Genomic DNA, 18,335 nt, shown 5'->3' with positions numbered 1-18,335 from the left:
TGAAATTTTGTAGGGGGCGCTGTGGAGCAATTTCGCGCTATTCAATGAAAATGATCACATGCCAACAAAGCCTTCATCCATTTGGAGGTGTGTGCCAAATTTCAAGCCTCTATAAACTTGCCAAGACCCTCAAAAGCCACTTCATCTTTCATGTTGAACAGCGTTGCCACCAGGGTGCGCCGTTCAGTTTAAACTCACAATTTTTGCACTGAAGCATCACGAGGGACTGATGGTGATATTCACCGCTTTTGAGGTGGCCAAGATGAACCTGTGAAAATCAGTACAACAAAATTAAAGCCATGACATTTCCTGTTGCCACTAGGTGGCGCTGTCCGTATTTCCGACAATGGGCACATCAATCTGTTCAGGGCGGGTCTGACATCATGCCTGTAAAGTCTGGTACTGATCAGACTGGATTTCATTGAGTTATACTAATTTGTTTCTTCATGGCGTGACATCAAAGTTCGCCATGCTGCTGGGGTCACACCCTTTCGCGAAAACTCACAGTTTTCACTGTTACCCAAGACCAACTCCTTAAGGCTTTCCTGGAGAAATTTGAGGCTGCAGATGTCACCCTTCACTATACTGTACCCCAAAGTGTAAAACATGACATTTCCTGTTCCCACTAGGTGGCGCTGTCCTTGAGGTCAAATATGGCAGTTGAAATATGTTCAGGGGTGGAGCCTTATCATATGTGTGCTCTTTGGTCCAGATTGGAACATGTATGACAGAATGAGAGGCAATAAGATTTTCATGGCGAGTCATCGAAATTCGCCATGGCGCCACGGCCTCATAGTATTGTGAAAACTCAAAAGCTCCGCAATTTAACATGGCACAAGGGTGTAGTTGACACTGTCCAAATTTGAAGCTTATACGACCAAATCCCAAGGAGGAGTTCGTTAAAGTACAAGGCATGGAAACGGTAAAATCAGAGCCAAAATGTCACCTTCAATCCAAAATGGCGGACTTCCTGTTGGGTTTGCGTCAATGGGCCCACAGACTTTTTTGTTCGTCTTGGCATGATACACATGTGTGCCAAATTTCATACATGTAGCTGAAACGATGTGGTCGTAGGGCTGCATTTAACAAGGCATAGGTGGCGCTCTAGAGCCATTTCCCAGTGCTCATATGTAAAACCATTAAAATACGTAAATTTTCACCAGACCTGACGCGTGCGCAAAATTTCCAGAGTTTTCGAGCATGTTTAGGCCCTCAAAAGGCCGATTCATTTGCCGAAATAATAATAATAATAATAATAAACAGAGCAATTACAATAGGGCCTTCGCACTGTCAGTGCTCGGGCCCTAATAATAAACAGAGCAATTACAATAGGGCCTTCGCACTGTCAGTGCTCGGGCCCTAATAATAATAATAATAATAAACAGAGCAATTACAATAGGGCCTTCGCACTGTCAGTGCTCGGGCCCTAATAAGAAACGGAGCAGATACAATAGGGCCTTCGCACAGTCAGTGCTCGGGCCCTAATAATAATAATAATAAGAAACGGAGCAGATACAATAGGGCCTTCGCACTCTCGGTGCTCGGGCCCTAAAAACACAACAACAAAAAAACACAACCAACAACTTCCTTCTGTCCATTATCCCTTTCATTACTTTAGGTGCTAATGAAAGTTCCACAGCATCAATAACAGTGTTAGTCTGCCTGCACTTGCCTGCTCTCGCTCTCTCTCTCTCATTCAGCAGCAACACTGATAACTATGCTGTGTGATAAAGAATGAGGGAGAAAAAGCTAAAATCGGTGTGATCCCAGACTACGACTGATTCATTACTTGTGGAAAAGCAGATTGAGGATTGTTACAGAAACATATGAAATGGTAGCCTTTTGAGGCAATTTAAGATTGTGGTGTGACCCCAAAACTTTAACTGACACAAAATAATTACTGATAAAAAATAAGCACATTTTTAAAATTATTTTCCAAATTTTTTTACAATATCCTGCCGCCTCATAGGAAAAAAACTCTTATAAGATGTATTATAATTATATAACACTGTCTATCAAATGAACTATCTGCATCACAAAATGAGCATTAAACATGAGTTAATGTCTTGTCATTGTATTTTCACATCTGAATAAATTTCTTTGGATGACTAATATGCTTGGTGATTAAGTTAGAGCTGAGATGCTTGAAGCCATTGCTGTTCCTACTGTGAAGCAACATTAGTCAACACTGAGGCCTAGGGCCTAAACTAGAGTTCAAAACACTCATGAGGATATAAAACTACTCCTGCTACTAGTAATGCAAGTATCAGCCCCTGTGCTAAAGACATCTATAACAAACAACCAAAAAATAAACAATGTTTAGTACCTAACTAGAGACCACCTTGTGACTCAAGCCATGATGGACATACATCTGGGGTTTGTTTTGATGTCAACTATATACCCGTAAAGAGTTTTTGGTACAGGATAGCTGTTCCACAGACAGACATATTAATGCCTGCCAAAGTACTCAAAGTCACCTTTGAGGTAATCCCTGCTACAGTAGGCGTGTCCAGCACTAGACTTTGCCAAGGGGACACACACGCACAGACACACAAACGCACGTCCAAGGACACAAAGGTCACACTAACATTATCTTCATGTCACTTATTTCTCCTCTGCAACAAATACAAAGTGATTAAAAAAAATTTGTATGATGAACAATCACAGGAAAAACAAACTCTTTGAGTTCTAAGATTTTATATGTCACGACATAATAAAAAATAATCTGGTTCTTAACAGGTCTTAAAATCAGATAAATACGACTTCAGATGGCCTGCAAAACATGAATTACATCACGTATTCTTTATTTCACAATTTCTATAGGAATCATTTCTACATGGAGAGGTGCCGCAATCAAATGCACTTGATTAACTGATCATAGGCAAGTGTGAGCAGCTCTTTGAAAGCAAACTTTTGGTGTTTTTCGGTTTGTGCGTCTGAAGTATTCAACACAATGCCAAGGAGGAAAAATGTAGTGCAATGATCTTAGAGAAGCAAATGGGGCTATAAGGCCATTTACAAACAATTTCAAGTCCATCGTTTTATAGTGAGAAAGATTATTCCCAACTGAAAAACATTCAAGATGTGTTCCTCTCTTGCCATGAGTGGACATCCCACCAAATTCTCCCCAAGGTCAAACTGAGCAATTCTTAGAGAAACTTCTCTTCTCTCTGAAAACTACATGGTAGCACAGCTTAGGTTTGCATCTGAACAAACCACAAGATTTCAAGAACAAAGTCCTTTGAACAGACGAGATCAAAGTGACGATGTTTGGCCAAAATGCACATCGCCACATTTGGGGAAAACCAAACACAGCATATCAACACAAACACCTCATACATGCATGGTGGTGGAGAGGTGATGATTTGGGCTTGTTTGCAGCCACAGGAACTACGCAATCAGTGACTAGACCATGAACTCCACTGTATACCAGTACTAGTATTAAATTTGAAGCCATCTGTCGGACAGCTGAACTTGGATGAAACAGGGTAACCGCAACAATCATGCAATATCCTGTGCTGCTGTTCATCTCAGGATGTATCTCATTTTAGAACCTGTAATGAGTAGGGATGGGTATCGTTTAGGTTTTATCCGATACCGGTGCCAAATCGGTACTTTTGAAACGGTGCCAGTGCTCAAACGGTGCTCAAACCGGTGCTTAAAGAATGGAGAACACAAAATTGGTCCAAAAACCTCTCATGTTCAGCTGGTTTTTGTAAAAAGATAACAATGTTAGCCTCTTCTGCAGCTATAGGGGATTTATGGCATAACTCTTGGCTGGAAGCAGTGCTTAAACAATGGAAAAAACACAAACTTTGTCCTAAACCTCTCATGTTTAACTGTTTTCCACTTTTTCTTTGGTCATTTTAGCCTTTTTGGCCAGGGTGAAGGGAGTATCTGCCATCAAACAAGAAGACAGCCGCATGTAGCTATGATGATGTTTGCTAGTTCACCTTACATGCATTAATGTAATAACGTGGTTAGCCTACTCAACGTAAATTACACACGAACAACATTAAGCTACTCGCCCAGAGAAGAACGGCTGCTGCTGCATCATCATCCGTCATCATTTCTGCTACACTGGCAGGGCTAGGGGCCAGGACTCTCCTCTTCGTGTTTTTGGGGGATGTTGCTAACAGGCAACCCACCCGCAGTAGATGTGCACGGTGTGAGGTCTCGCAGCAAGCTATAAAATACGGCGCATTTCTGGGCTTTTAAAAAAAACACGCTATGCGTCTCCAGGTGTTTCATCGGATTTGAGGTGTTACCTCCTTTGACAGTATCACAGTATCAGCTTAAAGCACTTGTTGCTGCTGAGTTTGCATCTTTTGCTGTGAAGTACAGCCAGACTTTGACTGGTCCTCCTTGGGCATTTTTAATCTCTAGCTCTGCTCTAAAAGAACGTACGTACCTGGCCCCGCCTACTATCCTCGGAAACGTAAAATGATTGGCTAGAAGTGTATCACAGCTCAGGAAAAAAAAGCACCGAAATAAAGCACCGAAATGTGCGCTGCTTTTCGGTCTGGTTACTACCGTTTATGTCAGAACCGGGCACCGGTACCCATCCCTAGTAATGACAATATTTTTGTTATTATGTCCCAATATGCAAAACCCTAGAATGAAGCAACACTTGGAAATGATGGAAAAAGGACAATATTTTGAGATTTTTTTTTAACATAAAAACAACATGAAACAAAATCAATTTATCAAGTACTTTATGTAATAAAGAAAAGGGTAAAGAATAAAATATTATAAGCAATGGATTGTTTAATTGTAATATACGTGTAATGTGACAAACCTGGCCTTGTTTTTCCTGTGAAGCATATCATAAACTTTTGCACAGAAGATATTTATAGATTTAAAATTATCACATTTGAATCATTGTTGCTGGCATACGTGTTTGTGTTCAGTCTCACATGACCTTCGACCCACCAGGCTATAAAATGCGTGAATGGATAGTGACAGCTCAGTGATGGGTATCTCATGGCTTCTCATTATTAGCTGAAGCCTGCCTGTGACCCTGTGAGTGTCACTATACCTAATGACTGTGCACACACATTTTCACCAACACATAGGCACGTAAACATTGGACTTGTCACTTCATTTTACTCTGATTACTGAACCGAGTTAGGGCCAGGTGAGGGGAGAGGTGCTGATTGGGCAGAATCTGGACTGATGGTCTGAGAGAAAGACTGAAAAAGAAATGAAGACTGAGAGATGAATGGGCAAAGGAGGGGGTATTGTTGAATAGCTGAGAAAGAAACGTGCCGGGGGGGGGCGTCCCCAGATTCATGGCTTTGACATCTGCGTCCTTCTCGACTCACTGCTCGCAGCCCATTTCTCATGCCCCCTCCATGCCTACCCCCCCACCTCTCTCTCCTTCTCTCACCATCTCCCCCATTGGTCGGCTGTGAATGAGGGAAAGACGGTGTGGGAGGGAGCATGGGACAAAACAGATCCCTTTTCCCTGGACGCTGTGCTGCGCCAGGCAAGCAGGGACACATTTAAGGATGAAGGGGAGGTTAATGTAGTGGGGAGAATGAGAGAGCTGCTGTAACTCTCTTCTAATGTAGCTTAAACACACATACAGCAGCAGTGCTGCAGGGCTGGACTAATAACTCAGCTAAGACGTGCACACACACTGAAAATCTTAAAACAAACTCGAGAACAGAAGTTGATCAATTTAAGGTGACACAACAACTTTACTATTGCCAAATACTGGTAAATTTGAACAGCTTAAGGTGCTGTCTAGCTGTACTTATACAGAATATTTGCAGTGTTTATTTGCACAAATACTGCCTTGGGGATGTTTACCACAGAGGGAAGCCTCCACTCATATTACTGTCACAGGTAACTAACTTCTTTTTAGTGTCTGGCACCCTGCATACCAAATTAGCCGGCTTCATAAAGGCAGAAAGCCGAGTAAATCATTAGCTCACAATCTTGTCCAGGCTGATCAGACTGTAGTTTATCAAATCAAACATATCTGAGAGAGCCAAAAATGAAAAAGCATGAAATACTTTTATAACACAAAAATAATTACCATCATTTGTCCCTCCTAGCGTGTTTTATTATTCATTATTATTATATCTAAGCAATGAACTCCTAAAAACTCCTTTGGGAATAGTGAAGCCACAATGGGAGCAGGGAGGAACATGCTGCTGGAATTACTTTGTCAAAAGTAACATGCAATAACTTGATTGAGCTGTCTGTAGGTAAGTGTAGAAGATAATGAACTATGAGAAGTGCATTTATGGGAAAACAAAAGTCACTTAATCACGCTGCTGTTACATGCAAGTAATCTAAATGAGGGTACCTCGGGTTAACTTTGGATTTTATATCCTGTTGATAACATTACAGACAGACACTCAAATGCTCCACTGCTTTAAGTCCATGTTGCTGTCAGATGTTTTTCTTGTTTTTGAGTGTTTTCATTTGACATTCTGCAGTTCTGGTGGAGCGACGGTTCAGTAGAGGCAATGAGAGCAGCTTGTGCTATGACCATAAGGCTCATGATGAACCATACGTTATCTTGACCTTTAAGCTTTGCTTCACGTACTTCAAACGTTCACTTGTCTGATTTCTCTCACTAACAGATCTGTCTCTATACGCATTCTGGCTGTCCCTCTGTGTGTGTACATGTGTGTACATGTGTGTGCATGTGAGACCTCGCTCTCATTTCCCCAAGAGCCACTAAAGGCACTGTGGTGGAACCGTTCTTTAGCTCCCTCACATTTGGCACATGTCATTAAATTGGGACTTTGGCAGGGGTGGGGTGACCTGAGAGAGAGGTCTTTCCATGTGTGTCAGGCTGTAGTTTCCATTATAAGGTCCAATCATTTTGACCCAAATATCCTAAAAACACCTAACCAAGTTGCTACTGAGGCAAAAATCGAAAGTTTGGAGGCCAAACTCTGCATCAATGTGTACCATCTGACATAAGTAAAAAATAGAAGGAAACCAATCCAAACAATCCCTGTTAATATAATAGCCACTGATGACTTCCATTAACTGGCTGACACTGATACGTCCACAGTAAAATTAAACTGGCCTGTGAATTCAATTGCATCCCTTTGGTCTCAGTCTGAAACAGGAATTACAAAGTTACACACACACACACACACACACACACACACACACACACACACACACACACACACACACACACACACACACACACACACACACACACACACACACACACACTCAGTTTTGAGTGATTAACACATTCGCATGCACTCCCATTTCTCTGAAGAACATTTCTCAATGTAATCCTATCATTAGCCTAACAACTGGCTGTGATGTAACCATCCTTTCTGCTGTCTTGATCTTGTAATGATGACTTAACGCAACAGAAGATGTGACGTACCCGAGCCCCCGTCAGCCAAGTAGAGGTCTCTGGCATACAGGACAGAGTCCAACATGGATTCAAACAGCAAGAAGTAACCCTAGGAGGAGAGGAAATACACATCACTATCCCAACATCTTAAAGTTAGAGTTAGGGGTTAATGAACAAAAAAAGAGGTTAGAACATGTTTCTCAAGGAGTTCATGGCAGGGTTATTTTTTTTAATCTGACATGGCCATGACTGTGAATCAAGGGATATCTGCAACCCAGCATCCATGGATCTGACCTCGGGTTGACCTTGTGTTCTGCTCCAGTAGGTGGCACATTAACCGTGGTATTATTCCATTAATGCTGAAATAGATTTTTGTCCACATCTTATTGGCTTCGACCTGAGTGGCAGATACTGCTGACAAATGGCCTTTTCCACCTACTGCCAGTCCAACCAAAGGATCAACCAATCAGAAAAGCCTGGCCACTTCGGTATGTTATTTTTCAGCATATGATTTGGGCGGGTTCAAACATATGGGGAGGTTACATCTCCATCTGGGATGTTGAGGCAGAGACAAATCAGTACATGCACATCCTGTAACTGATGATCCACGACAGTCTTTTCAAAGCTGTCAAAGCATTGACTGACTTTCTCAGGAATGAAGACGCCCATGACTGCTTTCAGATCTGTATTTTAAGCTCAACATTTTAAGGCTTACATGCCTGAGTTTGTCTTTTACCAAGTTCAATTGTGCTGTGATTTAACTGATGGGCAGTTTAATATTTCAGAAATGGCTTGCTAGCACTATAGTGAAGAGTCCTCTACAAGTGAGACAGCTGATTAAATCTGTAGTGTGAACTCAATATGATGGAAAAACTTCTGGAAAAAACAGACTGATTTATGTTTAAGAATCCAGTATCTCTATATTACCTTCAGTGGAGGGAAAGAGGGACAAGGAGAGGTGAGGTCCAGGACAGAAGATAAAAAGTGAATGAGCGGTGTGTGGGTTAGTAGGCATGTATGATTAAGGACAAAACAGAGGGGAAGAAGACAGAGTGATACTGAGGAAATGCAGTGGCCGGCACATTAGCAACTCACTGAGATAAGAGCCTTATTATTCAAATAAAGACAATCTCTCGCTGGAGGTAGAAGAGAGGGGGGGGGGGGGGGGGGGGGGGGGGGGACAAACAGGGAAACAGCTCTGATTTATAACTGGAACTCCAAAATCGTCACCATCTCTGTCATGGGCTGACGCTGATAATGATGACAGTGATGAAACAGATATAACCGTCACATCCTCCACAAGGAGATAAACAGAGAGATTGTTTCCCTTTATCAACACTACACCAGTCTCAAACCAAAGTCAGGCCTGCGGATCGCCTGTTTGCTGACTGTTGTGGTCCAGTCAATGTCCTTAGCTGCAGAGCGAGTCGTTTTTAAACCCCTTGCACAGAGCACACTAGTCTTGTAATTTAGAGCCCAATTTCACGGGACACTGGTTCACTTGAAGGAAGGAGGACATAAGAGAGAGATGCCTGAAAGCAGTCACACCTTGTTTTTATCATCAACAATGCTCCAAAATTACTGACCCCCACACCAACACCACTGCCACACCGCTGGCCGCTTTGCATGTCCTTCCAACATCAACTACCACACCTCCCTAACTTATACATCTGCACAGCAAAATCTCCAGTGTTAAATTAACACTGGAGAGTGTCTATATGGGTCCACACCTCTGAGTGTTAAATACAACACTGTTGAGTGTTAAATTAACACGTTTGACAGTGTTATATGTTTAAAAGTAACCTAGTCAGTTTTGAAGATTAACAATGGCTAACACTGAGCAGTGCTGATTTTCTAACACTGGAATATTTCTAACATTTTGAGTTATTTTCCAGTGTTAGAAAATCAGCACTGCTCAGTGTTAGTCTTTGTTAATCTTCAAAACTGACTAGGTTACTTTTAAACATATAACACTGTCAACAGTGTTGTATTTAACACTCAGAGGTGTGGACCCATATAGACACTCTCCAGTGTTAATTTAACACTGGAGATTTTGCTGTGTGCGATGTTAATGACCAAATAATAAAAAATACATGGAGACACTGGTCTATTTCAGTTCACACAGGACAATAAGGCTTCAGTATTTAGGTTTGCCTGACAAGAAAACTTTAAGCAACAAGAAGCCATCGGTGAACATGTGTTAAAAGTTATCCCGGGCTATTAGTAAGACAATAAAATTGTATTATGCAGCATATGATGGGCCTATAACAAGTTAAAAGCCAGTCAGTGAAGATTATTCACTGTAATCTGCACACTAACTTAGCGTTTACCTTCCCAGAGAAGTAACTACATGTCCCTGGTCCACTAAGTAAGGATAATGCCTCAGTTAAGTGACTTTTAATAGGCTGCAGCTTGCTCAAAAAGCTAATGCAATAGCTAGTAATCTTGCAGTAAATGCTGTTTCTCTTGTTTTCACAGCTCTAACAAACACTGTATAGAGTCAACCAACTCTGAAACATTCTCTTTCCTAGATTACAGTGGTAACAGTTGGTCAGGATTTAATAGCTCCAAGAGCAACACGATTCACTCTGTTTGTGATGACAGAGCAGTGTATCCACACCAAGTACAAATGATGGCATTTCACTTCTTTCTGGAAATGCTTCACTCTAGGTGTAGGTTATTGATATTTATATTTAAGTTATTGATATTTATATTTAAAAGTGCAATACTGTAATTTTCTGCTGCTCATTCCTGTGCAATATCCCATCTGCCCTCCCGTCATATTTCTTTTCAAGATTTTCTTATTTAATCACCAGTGTACATATATTTATATTTATAGATACATATATATTTAGTCATCTTTTCTCTTTTACCATGTCTCTCTAATATTTTGCTCCTTACTATTTTTCTATTTTTTTTATTATTTTATTTTATTATATTTTATTATATTTTCTCCTACTGTACCATGCTGCTGAGTGACTGCTGCTCGTCAAACACATTTCATTGCAATGTTGACCCTGTGCTAACTTGCATATGACAAATAAAACTGAAAACTGAAAACTGTATAATTTGTAATGACATGACTCCCCTCACCTTACCTCCAACTGGTTGCAGCAGGTGGCTGCTGCTCCCTGAGCCTGGTTCTGTTGGCAGTTTCTTCGTATTAAAAGGGAGTTTTTCCTTCCCACTGTCACAAAGTGCTTGCTCATAGGAGGCCGTCTAATTGTTTGGGGGGGGGGGGGGGGGGGTTCTCTGTAATATTGTAGGGTCTTTGCCTTACAATATAAAGCGTCTTGAGGTGACCGATGACCAAGACTTACAAAATAGACTTAATTTTTTATTCAATAACCAAAAGCGAGTGACTGAGACCATAAACGTAGCAGAAAGGTGTTTACAGTGGTAAAGTCAGAAAGCTGTTTTCTCGTAGACTTCTATAGTACCCAAATTCTTTTTGTAACCACAGCTAATGCCATCTGGTGGCCTTCAGATTGAATACAGGCTTTAGGCACTTCACATTTGGTTAGTTTTGGGGTTTTTCTTTGTACCTGGAAGCTACATCCATTATTTTACACACACAAACACACACAAATTAATGCTACATTAAGTCTGCATTAGGTCTGTGTGACTGTGGTTAAAAAATTTAGGCAACTTGCATTTCATACTTTTATACTAAACACGCATGTTAATATGTATCACGACTGGAATCTATGCATGTTCTTTCCTATTCAGCTGCTTCTCATTTTCTTTCAGTTACCTCACGGTTTACAAACCAGGCTGGAGACCATCTCTGTACTAAAAACAGATGAAATTGACATGATCTCAAAACAAGTTTTCTTTTACAGCCAAAGTTCTATTATCTTTATTTACAGCACATAAAATGAGTATTGAACACATCTCCAATTTTCTAAGTAAATATATTTTTTAAAGTGCTACAAAAGCCTTTGTTGGTAATGACAGCTTTAAAACACCTGGAGAAAGTAGTTGCATGCATTGCTCAGGTGTGATTTCTTCCAGTCTTCAAATCCTGAAGGTTCTGTTTTCTATTGCTGTTTTTTTTTTTTTTGCCTGTCCCGTTTTGCTCTTTTGCCGTTTATTGCTGTTTGCTATGTATCTGCTGCCTCTTGGTCTTCTTTTACGTTCTTTTAATGTAACCTTTCATTGTTACACTGATGACCTGCAGCTTTATGTTCCTCTAACCATTGGAAATTGTGCTGAAGTCTCTAAACTAGAACCTTGTCTATGTGCAATTAGGGGCTGGTTATCGGATAACTTCTTGCTACTAAATACTGATAAGACAGAGTTGATGGTCATTGGACCACAAAAATTTCAGCACTTGTCCCAAAGTTTCATCTTGAAAATTGATGACAATGTCATAAATTGCAGGGACAAGGTAAAAAAAACTTGGGCGTGTGGTTTGACATGGTGCTCTCCTTCGAGTCTCATGTAAAAGAGATAACAAAGACCACCTTTTATCATTTGTGGAGCATAGCCAAAATCAGACAAGTTTTGTCAAGCGACAATGCAGAGGTTCTTGTCCATGCATTTGTGTCTTCACGTATTGATTATTGTAATGCTCTTCTTTCTGGGCTACTAAAGAAAAGTTTTAGAGGTCTACAGATGGTGCAAAATGCAGCTGCTTGGGAAATTTGGCACATTACCCCTTGTGGTGGGGCGTGGTCTGCGGTGCCGTGCAGATGCACCTGCACGGCATCCGCAATCACGCCCGCCGTGTTAAAACACGGGGACTCAGGGGTTGGTGGGGGGTTGTGGTGTGAGGTGATGTAAAAAAAATGTCTCAAAACACTGATCCCTGGACCCGCCGTGCCTCCCTTCCTGGGTTTCGGCACCACTGTAAACGACCACGGCAGACCCTGGTGCACGTTCATGCTTTGCAGCATACTTTATTAACACTTTCAGGGTTGCTGTACATCCGCACCCAGAGCTCAGCTCTCCCGCTGCCAGCTCAACATAACGACCACAACAACAACGCCAACCACAGGACCCAGTACAATATTTAATTCGGTGGGGTGTGATTGCGGATGCCGTGCAGGTGCGTCCGCCTCCTCTGCACGACACCGCAGACCACGCCCCACCACACCCCTGTAATGAGATCTCTTCATTGGCTATCTTGTCAGGTTCCAGCAGATTTTAAGGTCCTGCTGCTCACCTATAAGGCTTTAAATGATTGGCACCTTCATACCTCTCCGACCTTTTACACCTTTATGTTTCATCCCGTGCTCTATGATCTCAGGACTCTGGCCTTCTAAAGGTTCCTAGAGCCAGAAAAAAGACAACTGGAGAGCGTGCTTTTTCTTTTCGTGCCCCGTTTCTGTGGAACACCCTCCCTCAAGATATTAGGCAGGAATGCTCTGTGGAGGTTTTTAAAACTAAGTTGAAGACACATTTGTTCACCCTATCTTACATGTCTTAATTCTAAGACTTGTTTTTAACTTGTATTGTGTTTTTTATTTGTATTGCTATGTATCGCTTTTATTTATTTATGTTTTTAGTTTCAGATAGCTGTACAGCACTTTGTTTGAAAGCGCTTTATAAATAAAGTTATTATTATTATTATTATTATTATTATTATTATCATTATTATTATGGGGGCCCTTCTGTGAACTTTAGTTATTTCTATAGATTTTCAGTCGGATTCAGGTCTGGTGATTGGTAGGGCCATTCTAGCAGCTTTTTCTTTCTTTCAAACCAACTGAGAGTTTCCTGGAATGTGTGTTTGGGATCAGTGTCTAGCTGAAAAGTCCACCCGTCTTTATCATCCTGGTAGATGGCAGCAATTTCTTTTTTCTTTTTTTATCAAGAATGTCTCTGTTCACTTTTCCAATTATTCTTTCCTCAATTAAATGAAGCTTGCCAGTGCCGTATGCTGGAAAAAAGAGCCCCTCACCATTATGTTCCCACCTCCAACTAACATGGTGTGTATTACAGCATCCAAAGAGCATCGAATTTTGGTCTCATCTGACCAGACTATAGTCTCCCAGTATTTCACAGGTTTGTCTAAATGTTCTTCAGTAAACTTTAAATGTGCTTCAACGTGTTTTTTCTTTAGCAATCCAGTCTTCAGTCTTGTTTCTGTAGCTCTCCACAAGTGATCCTTGGGTCTTGGACAACTGTTCTGATTGTTATTTCTACTCCTCTGTCTAAAATCTTGCGGGAGCACCTGGTCGTGGACGGTTCATGGTGAAATTATGTTCTTTCCACTTCCGGATGATAGTGCCAAAAGTGCTCACTGGAACCTTCAGTAGTTTTGAAATTCTTCTGTAACCAGTGCCATTAGTATGTTTTGCAACAATAAGGTTGTAAAGGTCATGAGAGACCTCGTGAGGTGTTTCTTATGTGACATCTTGGTAATGAGACACCTTTTTATAGGCCATCAGATGGGACTGAAACAGCTGATATTAATTTGCACTAAGTGGCAGGATTGCTTTCTAATTACTGATAGATTTATGCTGGTGTTATGACTTTCCATGTCTTTTTGCACCCCCTTTCTTCATATGTTCAATACATTTTCCCTGGTTCATATTTCATCATTACACACAACTTAAATATAACCTAATTTATGGACATCTATGTTTTGATCTCTTTGCATTTGCAGATTGGATGGGTTGTTACCGACATCTGGTAAGAAGTTCATGTCAATGGCAACTTTAGCAATATATTTACTTCAGTACTTATTTTACCAGCTGTATACACTGTCCCTGACAAGTTGGTTAATCAATACCAGTGAATAATAATAGAGGGATGAGCCTGAGTTGTTTTGTTTTTTTAATAGTTCCATGAAAAGTAAACCAAGAAAGAGTTTATTTTTCCCCTCTTCATTTTTTGAACTGCACTTTATATGTATTGACTTGTGTTAAGAAAAACAAGATTAAATCTCACCACTACAGTGACTTACTAACTTTTTTTATACCATTTCCACATATTGATCCACCTGCCTGAAGGGCTCAGTACCACAGACAGGCAAGCTAAGTGCGAGGAAACAGCTCCCTTGACTTCCTTTCAGACAGTCAGGCTGTTTGGATACTTGACACTATAGTCACTGTGCATTTCCATAAAAGAGACTAATGAAAACCTAATGAGAATGGGCTGGAGCAGCTTATACCCATTAACCAAATTAGCATATAAAACACAATCGCCCTGAGTGGGATAATACACATGCATCTATACACACACACACACACACACACACACACACACACACACACACACACACACACACACACACACACACACACACACACACACACACACACACACATACATACATACATACATACATACATATATATATATATATATATATATATATTAGGGGTGCAACGATACACAAAATTCACGGTTCGGTTCGGTTCGATACTTTTGTGTCACGGTTCGATATTTTTTCGATACAAAAAATGTTCATGCATTTTTAATTTGTCATTTATTAAAATTATAAATATATATTTTAACTCAAAAGTACAGTTTTTAAATTTAACCCTAACCCTTGTTCGCGTATTTTATTTTGACAGCGAATGCGCACCTGACAAAAAGTATTTAGTCAGCCACCGATTGTGCAAGTTCCCCCACCTAAAATGATGACAGAGGTCAGTAATTTGCACCAGAGGTACACTTCAACTGTGAGAGACAGAATGTGAAAAAAAAATCCATGAATTCACATGGTAGGATTTGCAAAGAATTTATTCGTAAATTAGGGTGGAAAATAAGTATTTGGTCACTTCAAACAAGGAAAATCTCTGGCTCTCACAGACCTGTAACGTCTTCTGTAAGAAGCTTTTCTGTCCCCCACTCGTTACCTGTATGAATGGCACCTGTTTGAACTCATCATCTGTATAAAAGACACCTGTCCATAGCCTCAAACAGTCAGACTCCAAACTCCGCCATGGCCAAGACCAAAGAGCTTTCGAAGGACACCAGGAATAGTATTGTAGACCTGCACCAGACTGGGAAGAGTGAATCTACAATAGGCAAGCAGCTTGGTGTGAAAAAATCAACTGTGGGAGCAATCATCAGAAAATGGAAGACATAGAAGACCACTGATAATCTCCCTCGATCTGGGGCTCCACGCAAGATCTCATCCCGTGGGGTCAAAATGATCATGAGAACGGTGAGCAAAGATCCCAGAACCACACGGGGGGACCTGGTGAATGACCTGCAGAGAGCTGGGACCAAAGTAACAAAGGTCACCATCAGTAACACACTACAACGGCAGGGAATCAAATCCCGCAGTGCCAGACGTGTTCCGCTGCTGAAGCCAGTGCATGTCCAGGCCCGTCTGAAGTTTGCCAGAGAGCACATGGATGATACAGCAGAGGATTGGGAGAATGTCATGTGGTCAGATGAAACCAAAGTAGAACTTTTTGGTATAAACTCAACTCGTCGTGTTTGGAGGAAGAAGAATACTGAGTTGCATCCCAAGAACACCATACCTACTGTGAAGCATGGGGGTGGAAACATCATGCTATGGGGCTGTTTTTCTGCCAAGGGGACAGGACGACTGATCCGTGTTAAGGACAGAATGAATGGGGCCATGTATCGTGAGATTTTGAGCCAAAACCTCCTTCCATCAGTGAGAACTTTGAAGATGAAACGCGGCTGGGTCTTCCAACATGACAATGATCCAAAACACACCACCCGGGCAACAAAGGAGTGGCTCCGTAAGAAGCATCTGAAAGTCCTGGAGTGGCCTAGCCAGTCTCCAGACCTCAACCCCATAGAAAATCTGTGGCGGGAGTTGAAAGTCCATGTTGCTCGGCGACAGCCCCAAAACATCACTGCTCTCGAGAAGATCTGCATGGAGGAATGGGCCAAAATACCAGCTACTGTGTGTGCAAACCTGGTAAAGACCTATAGTAAACGTTTGACCTCTGTTATTGCCAACAAAGGTTATGTTACAAAGTATTGAGTTGTATTTTTGCTATTGACCAAATACTTATTTTCCACCCTGATTTACGAATAAATTCTTTACAAATCCTACCATGTGGATTCATGGATTTTTTTTTCACATTCTGTCTCTCACAGTTGAAGTATACCTCTGGTGCAAATTACTGACCTCTGTCATCATTTTAGGTGGGGGAACTTGCACAATCGGTGGCTGACTAAATACTTTTTTGCCCCACTGTATATATATATATAAAACACCCAGCACGCCCCTGCGGGCGGTTTATCCTTCAAGCTCGGGTCCTCTACCAGAGGCCTGGGAGCTTGAGGGTCCTGCGCAGTATCTTAGCTGTTCCCAGGACTGCGCTCTTCTGGACAGAGATCTCCGATGTTATTCCCGGGATCTGCTGGAGCCACTCGCCTAGCTTGGGAGTCACCGCACCTAGTGCTCCGATTACCACGGGGACCACCGTTACCTTCACCCTCCACATCCTCTCAAGCTCTTCTCTGAGCCCTTGGTATTTCTCCAGCTTCTCGTGTTCCTTCTTCCTGATATTGCTGTCATTCGGAACCGCTACATCGATCACTACGGCCGTCTTCTTCTGTTTGTCTACCACCACTATGTCCGGTTGGTTAGCCACCAACATTTTGTCCGTCTGTATCTGGAAGTCCCACAGGATCTTAGCTCGGTCATTCTCCACCACCCTTGGGGGCATCTCCCATTTTGACCTCAGGACTTCCAGTTTATACTCGGCACAGATGTTCCTGTACACTATGCCGGCCACTTGGTTATGGCGTTCCATGTATGCCTTGCCTGCTAGCATCTTGCACCCTGCTGTTATGTGCTGGATTGTCTCTGGGGCATCTTTACACAGCCTGCACCTGGGGTCTTGCCTGGTGTGATAGACCCCAGCCTCTATGGATCTTGTACTCAGAGCTTGTTTTTGTGCTGCCATGATTAGTGCCTCTGTGCTGTCTTTCAGTCCAGCTTTGTCCAGCCACTGGTAGGATTTCTGGATATCAGCCACCTCCTCTATCTGCCGGTGGTACATACCGTGCAGGGGCCTGTCCTTCCATGATGGTTCCTCGTCTCCCTCCTCTTTCTTGGGTTTCTGCTGCCTGAGGTATTCACTGAGCACTCGGTCAGTTGGGGCCATCTTCCCAATGTATTCTTGGATGTTCGTTGTATATACATATACATATATACATATATACACACACACATATATACATATATACACACACACACACACATACATATATATACACACACACACATATATATACACACACACATATATATATACACACACACACACACACACACACACACAGATAGATAGATAGATAGATAGATAGATAGATAGATAGATAGATAGATAGATAGATAGATAGATAGATAGATAGATAGATAGATAGATAGATAGATAGATAGATAGATCTACATAAAGGAAAAAAATATGTATTTCTTTTTTCCTTTCTTTTTCAGTTTTACATCTGTCAAGAATAGATTAGATATTTAGATATTTCACTGGGTTATTATCTCTTAAGCATAAGTATTCTTTAGAAACTCTACAAAGAAAACTTTTATAATTACTGTGTCTTCATGTATGTACTTGGTGAAGACGTATTGAAAACTTTGTATCTAATAGCTACACATTTTGTGCCTATCAACCCTTTGGAGATTGAGTTGCTTTCTGTTATTGCTAGCATGAAGAATTTTGGTACAAAATCTGCATCAGCAATTTACACTTTCCTCCGCTCCTCAGTACCTCCTCTCTCCTTCTGCACTCACAACATGTTTTCCTCAATTACTGCAGATCATCATCGCTTCCAGTCCCAGGAGGGCCAAGGCAAAATAAAGGAGATGGTGTGCATGAATGAATGCATGTGTGGGGGAATAGGTCCATGCTTCACTGAACACTCAAGGCAGCACCTCTACATCAATGAGCCTCTTCTGTACCATCCAGGATTGGATGACACTGAATTATCATCAACATATCACACACACAAATCCCTGTAATAGATTTTTAGGGTGTTAACGCTTGGCGAATGCAGTATAATTTCCATTTAAAGACATGCAAATGAGAGATAGAGATGG

At 41.4% G+C, this 18,335-nt stretch overlaps 1 protein-coding gene across 1 annotated transcript in view; it reads right to left on the bottom strand.

Annotated features, from left to right (window-relative positions):
• The window catches only part of prmt3 (protein arginine methyltransferase 3), an 83,867-nt gene that overhangs the window by 47,777 nt on the left and 17,755 nt on the right, over positions 1 to 18,335 (bottom strand). Inside the window, exon 11 of the mRNA XM_080884734.1 lies at positions 7,370 to 7,448. Coding sequence (XP_080740860.1) covers positions 7,370 to 7,448 — 79 coding nt within the window. The remainder of the gene's footprint in view (positions 1 to 7,369; positions 7,449 to 18,335) is intronic.

This window comes from Rhamphochromis sp. 'chilingali' (assembly GCF_963969265.1).
Source record: "Rhamphochromis sp. 'chilingali' genome assembly, chromosome: 6".
Taxonomy (NCBI): Eukaryota; Metazoa; Chordata; class Actinopteri; order Cichliformes; family Cichlidae; genus Rhamphochromis; species Rhamphochromis sp. 'chilingali'.
The sequence above is the reverse complement of the archived record's forward strand: the minus strand, read 5'-3'. Positions and strand labels throughout refer to the sequence as shown.